The sequence below is a fragment of the Phragmites australis genome, chromosome 18 (assembly GCF_958298935.1).
Source record: "Phragmites australis chromosome 18, lpPhrAust1.1, whole genome shotgun sequence".
Taxonomy (NCBI): Eukaryota; Viridiplantae; Streptophyta; class Magnoliopsida; order Poales; family Poaceae; genus Phragmites; species Phragmites australis.
This window is the reverse complement of record NC_084938.1, coordinates 3666000-3678290: the sequence shown is the minus strand read 5'-3', so window position 1 is coordinate 3678290 and position 12291 is coordinate 3666000. Positions and strand designations below refer to the sequence as shown.

General features: G+C 42.2%; 1 protein-coding gene and 1 pseudogene across 3 annotated transcripts; one reads left to right on the top strand and one right to left on the bottom strand.

The window, feature by feature from the left end:
- Positions 1-961: 961 nt before the first annotated feature.
- On the top strand, positions 962-4863 carry LOC133899420 (uncharacterized). 3 transcript variants are annotated; one of them, XR_009906360.1, is made up of 10 exons: positions 965-1293; positions 1413-1466; positions 2045-2128; positions 2728-2853; positions 3349-3416; positions 3507-3576; positions 3778-3843; positions 3925-4002; positions 4215-4361; positions 4447-4863. XR_009906360.1 is itself a non-coding variant. In XM_062340408.1 (9 exons), exons 1-9 carry the CDS (start codon positions 1006-1008, stop codon positions 4263-4265), a joined length of 885 nt encoding a protein of 294 aa, XP_062196392.1. In that variant the 5' UTR covers positions 965-1005; the 3' UTR covers positions 4266-4863. The 3 variants fall into 3 exon arrangements, 2 of the variants coding, with proteins under 2 accessions (XP_062196393.1, XP_062196392.1); XM_062340408.1 differs by having other exon boundaries at positions 4215-4863; XM_062340409.1 differs by lacking the exon at positions 2045-2128 and having other exon boundaries at positions 962-1293; positions 4215-4863.
- A 975-nt stretch (positions 4864-5838) lies between these two features.
- Positions 5839-11813, bottom strand: LOC133899445 (monocopper oxidase-like protein SKU5; annotated as a pseudogene).
- Between the last annotated feature and the right edge of the window lie 478 nt (positions 11814-12291).

Below are 12291 nucleotides of genomic sequence, written 5' to 3'. Positions count from 1 at the left end.
AAAGAAAAATAATTAAAGATAGTGTTAAGTACGCGTTCCTATAGGATGTAAGTGGGTACATTTAGTTTATTTTTTAAAAATTTAATTAGGTGTGAGTGAATTTTAATTTTTTTTGAGTTTTTATCAATCCAATGAGCAGAAAATACATAGTGTATTAACCTGTACACCCGAGGACGAATCCCAAATGCTTCACTACCTCCTCACTTGAAAACGAAACGAGTTGACACGTGGCTAGAATATTGAGTTGACATCGACAAATCGATCGAGGCAGAGCGAGAATATGCTTGCTGCTATATCCTCCAGTGATCTCGATAGTACAACGCTCCTCTTTCTTGTCTTTTTTATTCTTCCTCTGGACGTCTGCGTCTGTTCTTCTGCAGCCCACATAACACTTGCTCCTCCACCCAATTCGCATCGTCGTCTCTTGCAGCATCCCTGTTACCGTATCTATCTCCGCTGCTCTTCTCGCTAATTAATCTATTTTCGTTTTTTTCATAGCCTGCATACAGCCCTACAATGACGATAGTGTAGTAGCCTCGCCGCACCACTACTCCATCGGTCTGTGGCCTTCTTAAACATCTTTCTAAGTTTGGCACCTGATAAACCCACCACAAACCAAAACCCTCCTCCCATATGCCAATTTGTCCATGGACCATGGTATTAGCTTGGCGAGGTACCGACTAATTATTGTATTTTAGCGTAAGGGTAATGTGTTACGGAAGTAAATTATATAATATTTTTCTATAAAAGATTTTTATACGATTCTGATCTAATCACATATCGATTTGAACTGAAGCAGGAAAAAAAAGAGAGGATGCACATGTCATTATAAGAAATAAGGTTTTTTTATAAGACTAGATTTTATAAAATTTGTTTAGTATGGGTCCATGTGGGGGCAGCGGTACTATTGGCTATGTGTCACTGCCACGTGGGCCCTCGCGGGCAGCCGTGCTTTATATTATCGGGAAAAACGAAATTATCCCGACGTGCGGGCCGCGAAACGTGATGCCTCGCCTCGCCGCCGCCGCCATTTCTCTCCCTCCTCCGGCGGCCGCCGCTCGCGGGCTCGGCGCCGCACCTCCTGGGGTCCTCGGACGCCTAACCCTATACTCCGCCGCCACCTCCTCCCCTCCACGCCGCGGCGCGCCGGCATGCCGCTTACGCTGCCTGGGCTCCTACCACTCCTCGGCAGCGGCGGCGGCCGCGGTGGAGGAGGCGCGGCGCGGGAGGAAGCAGTTGGGGATGACGCCGCCGCTCTACGACTACCTCCTCGCCAACGTCCGCGAGCACCCCGTGCGCTCCCCTCTCTCCCCGTTCCCGTTTCGATCCAATTGCTGCGGATTTTTTTTTTTTTTTTTTTGGAAATCCGCTGACCAGTGTGGGCTTGCTTGCCCTGTCCTTGACGCTTTCAGATTCTCCGGGAGCTTCGCGAGGAGACCGCAGCCATGAGAGGAAGCCAGATGCAGGTGCGTGGCATAGCATTATAGATGAACTGCATCCACTTTACTGCTCCTGTTGCGTTGCATAGATGAACTTCGTGTTGTTCTGCAAGCGCATCATAGTCCACTCAAGTGCCAAAACTAGAAACGTTAAATGTGCATGCGCTTGTGTTGCAAATCTGGGAGCATTTGCAGTTCCTCAACGTTGGTGGCCATGCTTGAGTGCCATGATGATAAGGGCTGGCATTTTATTGAACTGTTGCATTCATGCATGCACATTACACTCTGCATACACACTTCTATTATACTTTCTTGTTTTGGTGGTATACATTCAATTGCTTCTGCAACTACTTTTGTGGGCATTAGGCGCAATACAGATAATCTTGTTTTGTGAGGTTGAGCCTACTATTGGGCTTAGTCGCAGTTTCTTTCTATCCCCTTTGAGTTGTCTTGATCTTTTCATTATAAACATAACCAGATTAAATTTACAGTTCACGCATTATTTGTCTGAAAATATAGTGGTAGCTTGTGCAGATACTGTAAGAAAAAAACTAAAATCCCCAATTCTTCAATGGCTGTCTAATCTGGTTTCTTCGTCTTGGTAGGTTACTCCTGCACAGGCTCAGCTGTTAACGATGCTTGTGCAAATTCTTGGGGCACGGCGCTGCATTGAAGTCGGCGTGTTTACTGTATGTGAACTGAGTAATTTGTGATTTGGATTTTCCTACCCCCACTCCCAGTCAATAAATTCACTGCTTCTTCATGGAACCAGAGCATGCTATATTGATGTTAAGACCTACATAAGCTAAGCATTAGCTTTCTAGGGTGTATTACTTCCTTCGGGAAAAAGGCTGACAAAATGTATACACTTGCACATATAAAGTTTGCTGTCCATATGTTGGTGTGATGTGCTTGCATAAGAAACATGGAATCCACAGATACCTATGAGAATAAGTATACATGAGTAGGTAGGTTTTTTTGGAGAAATGAACCGTTTGGTATGTGCTGTTTCCCCATGAAGTTTTTGCATAATATATATTGCAGCATTTAAAGGCATATTGTACACTGTAAGCATTTCTAGTACAAGTAAATGGTAGTGCTGTAATGCTGTATTCTGCAGCTCGTACATGTTTCCCTTCCTTTTTTTCTGTAAGGGGCAGTAGCTTCAAGGGTTGCAATTGAAAGTGTTCACTAGAGACCTTGTGAAAAAGAACTTCGTGTGTACAGAAATTCCAATTTATTGCGAATCCATTGTCCTTATCTTAGCAATGCTTCCATCATTCTATAGGGGTATTCATCATTAACTGTAGCACTTGCACTCCCTGAATCTGGTCGCCTGGTTGCTTGTGAAAGGGATGAAAGATGTTTAAAAGTTGCCAAGAAATACTATCAGCATGCTGGTGTTGCACACAAGGTAATTTTTATTGCAATTCCCTTTTAGCCTTGAATAGAAACTTAACAATTAAATGTGTGTGACTTTTTAAGCTAGTTTGAGAACTTTTTTGTGTAACAAAGCTAAATATGCTTAAACTACGCTGAAGACCTCGTTTTTGTTGCAAAGTTGAAATTCTTCCAAAGCAAAACTTCTTTTCAAGTTCACATCTTTCCTTTGTGTTACCTGTTTCATTGTTCTCAGATTTGCTTCACATTGTATTGAGTTGTGTAGCACACAATAGTTTATGAAATTATGATTATTGATATACTGCATATTTGCATTTATTTTTATTAGAAATCTAGTCTTCGTGATATTAGCCAATATTTCCTCATTCATAACCCATCTCTATGCACTTAAAGCTTAATATTGAGCATCTGGAACTGCCATACAATTTTAGTAGTTTACTTGATATAAACTAGTTGTGTTTTTGTATTCTAGATTTTCTATGCTGATCAATGTGTTACAATTCCTTAGATTGATGTGAAACATGGTTTAGCTGCGGATTCTCTAAGATCTTTGCTTGATTGTGGTGAAGCTTCCAGGTATACGAATTTATGGTTTGTTATAACCCTTCTTCTTATAAGTTAACCTCTTACATTTCTATCTAACCTTTACCTTTCCACCTTTTCTAGCTATGACTTCGCATTTGTTGATGCTGATAAGAGAATGTATGAGGAATATTTTGAGCTTCTACTGAAGCTAGTAAGATTTAACATTTGGTTCATCTTCTAGGTTATGTAAAACACGTGCAGTCTTCCACTTCATTTTCCCCCATAGAGTGTTTTTCCCTTTTTTTTTATTCCTCCTGTTGCTTATAATGTTTGAAGGAATCAGTTTTTTACAAGCTTTCTTCTTGATTTTGTCTTGTCCCAAATTTGACAATTTCATTTTCTTCTGCTTTAGGTAAGAGTTGGTGGTTTAATTGTGATGGACAATGTCCTTTGGTATGGAAGGGTTGCTGATCCACTGGTCGGTTTGAATGCCTTTGAGATTTGACATACTAAATATGTTACACAGTAGACATCATACGGCACTTTAAACCTTTTTTAGGTCGATGACCAAAGGACAATCAGTATAAGGAACTTCAATAAGAAAGTTTTGGAGGATAAGCGTGTCGATATCAGCATGGTCTCTTTCTCCCTCCCCTACTAATATTTTGGTATTCGGTGCACATATGCATTTATTACTTCCAAATTTTTAGAGAATCTTTGACATGCCTGCACAGTTTTTTTTTATCCTTTAGAACATGGGAGCAGTACAAACTCTGATGTGACAAGTACTGCAATATCAACGCCCTACATTTATTAACAATGCCATTTTATTATTTGAGAGACTTGCAGGTGCCTATCGGGGATGGGATGACAATCTGCCGGAAGCTAGTAGATACTTGACTTCACAACATATTATGTAGATGGCATAAACTTCCTGCTGAGGTCACGTCCTGAGTGATCAAACTGATATGGGGCAATAATGTAAAAGGATTATAGGTAATACACCTCTTGACATTGACCATATTCACGGATGCAGCAAGTGACTTGCCCCTAAGAGTACTAACCACCATGGAGGAAACAGATGGTGCATTAGATGTCTATGGCCGCGAAGGAGAGTAACATCGGCATGGCTAATTTTCCTGAATGGACTTGATTCGCTCATCGGAAAACAGTGTTGAGCAAGCCCCCAGACGGTTGTAGACTCAGCAAAAACTGACGTATTGCCATGGTGTTTGGTTGATGGACCATTGTTTTGATATGATATGTACCCTCCTGGAAGACAAGCAAATGTACCCAACCACTGAATCTCGATCATTGATATTCCAGAAGTTTGTGTAGGAGGGAAGTTGCATGAACGGATTGGTCACATATGAAATACTATAATGTTTAGGCAAGTGATAGTAAAATCTCGTTAAATTTTACAATGTGTAAAACAAGTGGCTGTTCGCAAGTGTTGAGACATGTTTTTCCAAATGCTCGGGCAAGTGTGGTTTAGTCATTTTTCCTCTGATGTCTTGTGTGGTCCGCAGAAGACTAGACTGCTGATGTTTGAATCATGATCAAGCTATAATAGCACTGAGTTCACACATTTACGTTCTACCTTTGTTTGCCAACTCTACTTACACAAACCATTCGATGCAAAATAGTTCATCTACAATCAGAATACTCAACTGTATCATTGTGAACTATTTATATCATTCGATCTTTTTAACGTTCTTTTTGTTGGAGGCTACTGGGTGATATCAAATTAAGTTCAAATTTAAATCTCTACTATATAAAATATGAGTTGGTTCTCGTGTCATCTCTTTTCTCTACTCTCATATCTAATAAAACTCTTTAAATTTTGAATTATTTATTTATTTTTGTCATCTATCTTCATCCTCCTGTCTTCCCGTCTTGTAACCTGTTACAGATATCGGATCAATTTTACTAATAAGAATAAATAAAAAAACTATGAGGTAAATTAGCAGATATTTTCCTTCTTTTCTAGATCCCGTTTGAAATCAAATTGCTGTATCGCTTCTGACGTATTTGTTTGTTAGTGCTTTCATGACGTATCTATATATCTTCATAACTTAGTTTGTGTTTGACGTTACCGTGCTTAATGTTTATATTTTGGTTGTAATGCACGAGCATTAGCTGGTACCTTGTAAATTAGAAACAATTCCTGTCGATTAGCCCTTCATCGCATAATGTGTACAAGCCACTGAAGCAACGAGGCATGAAACTGGCAGTTTGTAGACATCAAGATTCTACCTGAACTAACAATAAAAGCAAACAGAACAGACATTGGGGACATTTTCAAGCTCTCATTCCCGGTATCAAGTCTGTCCTTTGCACAAACAGCTTTTCAGGTTCTACAATCAAACAACTTAAGGATCTCCACAAATTTTCCTGTGGTGAACTTGTATGGTTGAAACTTCCATGTTGGATTTCTGCCTCCACAACAGCCTAACAAATAGCTTTTACAAATTCAACTGAAGAACACAGCTGCAATAATCAGCATCGCGGCCGCGAGGAGCCTGGCGCTCCACCGAGCTGTAGCTTGCGCCGACGATTTGCTGTTTGACTGGTGAACCTGCAGCCTGGAAGGTTTTCAGAAGGATGTAAGTTGCAGGTCAAGAACAACAAAATGTATCACTAGATCAAAGGGAGCTTTCAACCGAAACATACTTTTGCCTGTCTTTCAGTAGGCCACAGGACAGGGCGTTATCCGGCTTGACCATTTCAGTGATGTTGTAGCCCAGTGGATCAGCAACTTTCACATAGACCTCCTGCCCTCTACACCAGTTATCCAGCTTCTCGGCACGGAGATTCCAGATACCGACGTTGTCAAGCGAAACTAGGACCGCAGTCCAGCCTCCGGGGAAGACCTGTTTGGCATTGCAAAGATCAGAATTTTGCATTGTTCAGAGTATCCAAGAATGCAGCTGTGTGAAGTGCAGAACTTTTGACACATGAACAGATGATCTTCGAGAAGTTGTGTACCTGAGTAGTGCTGCGGAAGATGGCATCCCACTTGCTGTATTCATTCCTCCTATCTGGTGTCCACTCACCATAATCCATCCTGAAATTTGCAACATGGTGTTGGTGTTCGTTGAACAGCTTGATCTGAAGAATGGATGAAACTGAAAAATGAGATGTTTCAGCGCATACCCAACAATAGATGGTAGGTCTGAAAAATGAGTAACCATTCAGCACCAGCACTAGTATTCATTCTGAAAGAACGATGGTAATAGCTCTTAATGGAGAACATACTAACATCAGATAAAGTCATGCAAGTTAAATAGATTTTGTTAGAAAGAAAATTTTATAAATGACAGAAGAAGAATCAGATATGCTAAAAGAAGCTCAGGATCCATGGAAATGCAAGATCAATAGTATTTTGATGTTATGATCACAATAATGCACTCTTGTGAAGTCAAATGCACTGACATGATAGACCTTGCCTGGTTCATGGAATAGTACTTGTCCTAGTAATCATTTGGAGCATCAGGGAGGGGGCCAGAAACACTTCCTTTGGAGTTTGAGTACTGCAGGATGGCTACACCGGCGACCTCGGGCTCGCCACGATGTAGTAATCTGTGCTCGCATTTTGGTCCATGGTCACCAAGAAAGAGTAGGACTGGCCCACATGGATGTCGAGGTTGGTGTAGTTCTACTGATTGGTGTAGGTTCCTTCGGCCTCTACCAGACGCATGTTGTGATTCTGGATCCTGAAGTTGAGGCTAGTTGAGATGCCAACGTTGTGGACACGGAAACTATATGTTTTGCCTGTTCCAAATATTCAAAACATCAGATTTCACAGGATTGGTGATAATAAGTATCGAGTTTTTAGAGTAATGTTGATGATCAACTGATACATAAGATGCTTCTGTAAACATTCTCAACACCGGTTTTTTCTAATCATCACCTGCTTCCATTTATTTTGATTTCAAAATTTTATACTAAATGGGGAAAAACTGACTTATTTTTCACTTTTCGCGAATACGCAGGAGAGCTGCGTATCTTTATATTAAGAAGGAGGAATAAGTACATAGTCATACACGATGCCCCTAGCGGGGCACCACATCAACGGTAATTACTAGGAGATTACAATAAGAGGAAACAACTAGGTAGTCCAAAGTTAACTAAACTAGGTAATTGAGCCAAAGCTACATAGCCGGTCCATGAGGATGGATAAGTGTCTTGCTCTGTCTTTGCACCATCGATCGATATCTTCCTAGATGAGGGACGTCAGGACGTCAGAGGAGATTCGATGGTTGTTGAAAATAATGCCGTTGCGCGACAGCCATAACCTCCAACAGGTGAGGAGGACAAGGGAGTTGAGCCCCTTCCGATGCTCTTTTGCCACATGTCGCCGCAGTGCAACCCATCAATCGAGAAGAGTAGTCGCCGCTGTAGGAGCATGTATTCCCAACGTACGCCACCAGATCTCTTTTGCGAAGGTACAATGAAGGAGCAAATGATCGGTGGTTTCTAGTAGTTGTGCGCAGTGGGTGCAGGAGTCATCGGTTTGAAGTTCGTGTCATTTCCTATGCTCTACCGTCCATAGCCTTCCATATAACCCTAGCCAACTGAAGAATTTTACCTACGATGGAGCCCAAGATCTCCATATCAACTTAGCCCCCTCGAACCGGATGCACCCTTGGAACATGGCTTGGTATGCGGATTTTGCTGAGTACTGCCCTGAAGTTGTCCACTCCCAGACAACGCGATTGTCGACGCTGCTCAAGCTGATGTTTTTCAGTTAGTCCCATAACCTTAAGTACTGAGTTATGGCTACTATGCTCAAGGGGCTGATAATGTCTCTGATTCAACGTTGGTTGTGTGGTGCATTCCTCACTGATCTGTTCTGCGAGGTATTGGGAAGAACACAACGAAAAAGCTCAGGAGCCATGACTTTGACGGAGCCTCCGGCGAGCCAAGAATCCGACCAGAATAATGTCGATCTTCCATCTCCCACTTCAAATTTAGCGGACACATCAAATAGAGCGATAACATGTGGCTCGTGATGCAAGGGTAGACTAGCCCATGGTTTGGACGAATCACTCTGCTGCTACCACAGTCAACGAAGGCAAAAAAGCTATCCTAGCCAATCGAAGGTCTATGATGCCTAGTCCACCATACTCAATTGGTCGACAGACACGAGCCTAAGAAATGGCGCTGCGACCCCCTATCGTTGCCCTATCATCCGTCCAAAAAAAGTCCTTCCTGATCTTGTCGGCGTCCTTGATTACCCAAGGGGGCACCGTTATGAAGATTAGTGTGTGCAAGGGGGTAGAGGACAAGACTGACTTCACCAACATTGCTTGTCCTAGTTTGGAGATCATCTTCGCCTTCCAAGTAGGTAGTTTGGTGGCCACCTTGTCAATCAGCGGCTGCAGCTGATCTATGCGAAGCCTGTCGACCATGAGAGGTACTCCCAAGCATTAGATAGGGAAGTAAGATGACCAGCAAGGAAGATTGTTGTTGATGATGCCAATGTGTTCCTCGGAGCAGCTGATGGGAGCGCAACACACTTGTCCAAGTTGGTGCAGAGCCCGGACGTTGTCCCAAAAAAAAACAAAGAATGTGAAGGTGTGCCTGAATGTCCTGAGTGGTTGGCGACATAAAAAGAACAGCGTCGTCGGCGTAGAGGGAGCAACAGTGCAAAATGGAGCCATGTCCAGTGGAGTTTGTGACACCCTCCTCCCCAGCCAATGCAAGAAGGCAAGCAAAGACATCCATGACCAGCACAAACAAGAAGGGGGAGAGAGAATCCCCTTGTCGCAGCCCCCTGACATGGATGAGAGGTGGTCCTGGAATCGAATTAAGTAGAATCCGGGTTGAGGAGCCCAAGATAGCCTCAATCCAGTTGCACCACCGGTGGCCAAAACCCCAAGCCCGTAGAACCTCCAACAGGAAAGACCAACTCACAGAGTTGAACGCCTTTGAAATATCCAACTTAAACAAAATCTTTGAGCACTTAGCCTTCTTGAGTAATCTTGGCGTGGAGTGCACAAGCTTAAAATTGTCATGGATAGAACGACCAACAATGAACGCACTTTGGCTGCTTGAGATGAGTGAGTTGACCCATGGTGCCAACTAGATCGCCATTGCATTGATAATCAACTTGCCAATATTGTGGATGAGGCAAATCGGCTGGTAGTCAGACGCCAAGGATGGCGCCTCCTTCTCCGGTAATAAAATGATGAGAGCACAATTCAGATGGTTGAGCCCCCTCCAGTCCCTGGTACTAAAAGCGCATAAGGCATGAGCGATGTCCTTACCAATGATAGGCCAAGCGGCTCGATGGATTCACGATAGAATTTCAGCGTGAATCCATCGAGCCTTGGGGCCTTATTAAGAGGTAGGCACTTAACAACCTCCCAAATTTCTTCCTCACATAATGGTACATCCAGCTCCTGCAGACCGCGCGAAGATCAATAGAGAAATACCTAGGAAGCGGTGCATTAACAGGAGTTGCCCACGTTTTGATGGCCAAACCACATAACAACATGATTTTTGAGCTAGGCGGTCACTCCGCCTGAGGGCATGGTCCAGCAGAGGGACCCGTGAAATCTGGCCTGGCGTTGTCGCGAGGGGTGTAGGGATCTCCTTGGTGAGTCGCCGCAGGAAGGCGAGCACCGTCGGAACCTCCGAACAAGCTGGCGGTGATGTGTCTGCAGAGGAGGTAGGCAGACGGTGAGCTTTGTGATTACTGGTGACCGCCAATTTTGTGACAAGTTAAAACATAATTATGGCTAGCATAAAACACAAATGTGATGTAGTCCCCAAAAACTATTATCTGGGTACATATATATAAAGCTGCAAATTTGCAAAAATAAAAAGAGTGATCAAAGACATGTAGTTGACCTGGTTCAACTCCGACAGTTTCATAGTGAAGGCCACCTGGAACCAGTGTATTGTCATATCTGTAAGGGCCAAGGGGCCCGTCCATTGATCAGAATTGCATCTGGTACCCTGAGATCCTTGCCATCATCTAAAATGTTCCTCAATTCCTACATGGGAAAGAATTCTCACATACAAGAATATGCAAAATCTTTCTGCAAATATCAAAGCACCATACCCTAATCCATAGATGATGAATGCTGCAGCACCTTGTTGGTACTTTTTACTGTACCACGTTTCCTATTCTGTTGTCTAAGTCAATGTTACGATGAACATTAATACCCCTCCTATATAAGAACCATTCTAAAATATACTAGTGTTAACACTATTCTTTAGTCCTAAAAAATCACCGTTCCTTCAAAAAAAAAAAAAAAAAAAAATTCCACACTACTAATTTGCTGATAAAACCGAGAAAGACCTTGTGCCAAAGAATAAGAAAGCTCACTCTTTATCTCTGAAATATACTATGTGTTAACACTATTCTTTAGTCCTAAAAAATCACCGTTCCTTCAAAAAGAAAAAAAAAATCCACACTACTAATTTGCTGATAAAACCGAGAAAGACCTTGTGCCAAAGAATAAGAAAGCTCACTCTTTATCTCTGAAATATCACACTGACTAATACATTGCAGTAACAGACACAAGAACAAATTTCTTACAATGTGGCTGGTTGAAGTAGAAGAAGCTGCCGATCTGGTCCTTGAGCTGGAACTGGTAGGTCCAGTTCCAGCCCGGAGGGATCTGGATGCCGTCCCTGCCATGGGAGAGGAGAGAGCACGCCAGTTCAGTTGCCACAGGAGAAGAAAATTGGTGCCAATGCCAGTTCAGTTTTAAAAGTTGGAATTTGCAAAAGCAACCCTCATGTGTTAAGCATTTCTATCATGTTCTCAAGCATGATTAGACATTTGCGATGCTGTTTGCTAGTACTAATTTCAGATAATACAGCAAGGGTAGAAGATGCTCTACATATTTTCTTTTGTAATTTTTTTAGTAATAACAAAGTTGCTGGATTTTATTAGTCCAAATGACTTGTTGGTATGAACTATCAAGTTTTGAATGATGTGGTGCAGAGAATCACGCACAGATCGATGCATGCCACCCGAGGAAATCAGCAGGAAAGAACATGATGTGCATGTCCGTATATGTCTATATGGCATGAGCCCATAAACAAAGCATTTATACGGCACCATCCCTAATACGAAGGCCAAGAGACACCATAAAAAAGGGAAGTACAGATCAAGATCCACCCAGAATTTCATCATAAATCTATCACAGATGTAAACTGTAGATATGACTAACATCACTGTATTTTCCGACTTGATAAAAAAATCTTATGCGGCGCAAATATAAAATAACGTTTTGCAGAGATATATATGATTTCTGCAGGAGATGAGATGATACTAGTTGAGATCTGATGCATCAAAATGAACTGATCTGAAGCTCGGAGCTGGTGATGTATACAGAGAGGTATCAAAAGTAGTAAGTACCAGGTGATGAGGTGGGGCTCATCCAGGTTGTTTTGGACGTTCACTATCACGTTCTCGTCAGACCATTTTCAACCATATTATCTTTATTTCGTTTTTTTCTCTATTCCCTTCTTCATTTCTATTCTCTTTATTTTCTCTCATCTTCAACAGCTTTCTTTCGAGAGGAATTGTGAAGGAAAAGTAGAGAGAATCCCGTTACGAAGGGAATAAACTTGAGAATCTCTTTGTGACGGGAACCGTGAAGAGAAATTATTCGAGCGCTGAAATGAATGAAAATCTCTTCACGATGAGATTTTCGTCTCAAAAAAAACGGTTGGCCGTGGCCTTAGTCATCACATTCAGAGCAGGTCCGGGAACTGGTTGTTTATCCCAATCACCTAAAAAAAAGAGTCGCTTATTCACATCTGTGCCCTCAGAATTTTACATCTCCAACCCTCCCAAAAAAGAGTCGCTCATTGATAAAAAAAAACTTTTTTGCAGGAGACAGGTAAGAAAAAACCTAGTGCAAGATCTTCATCTTGATTATTTGCACAAAAATAAACTTTT

Bases quoted from the DNA above. Each gene is read 5' to 3' on its own strand.
- LOC133899420 (XM_062340408.1), top strand. From the start codon at position 1,006: ATGCCTCGCCTCGCCGCCGCCGCCATTTCTCTCCCTCCTCCGGCGGCC. The intron at 1,467-2,044 runs GTGCGTGGCATA...TCGTCTTGGTAG, and splicing joins TGAGAGGAAGCCAGATGCAG to GTTACTCCTGCACAGGCTCA. The intron at 3,844-3,924 runs GTCGGTTTGAAT...AACCTTTTTTAG, and splicing joins GAAGGGTTGCTGATCCACTG to GTCGATGACCAAAGGACAAT.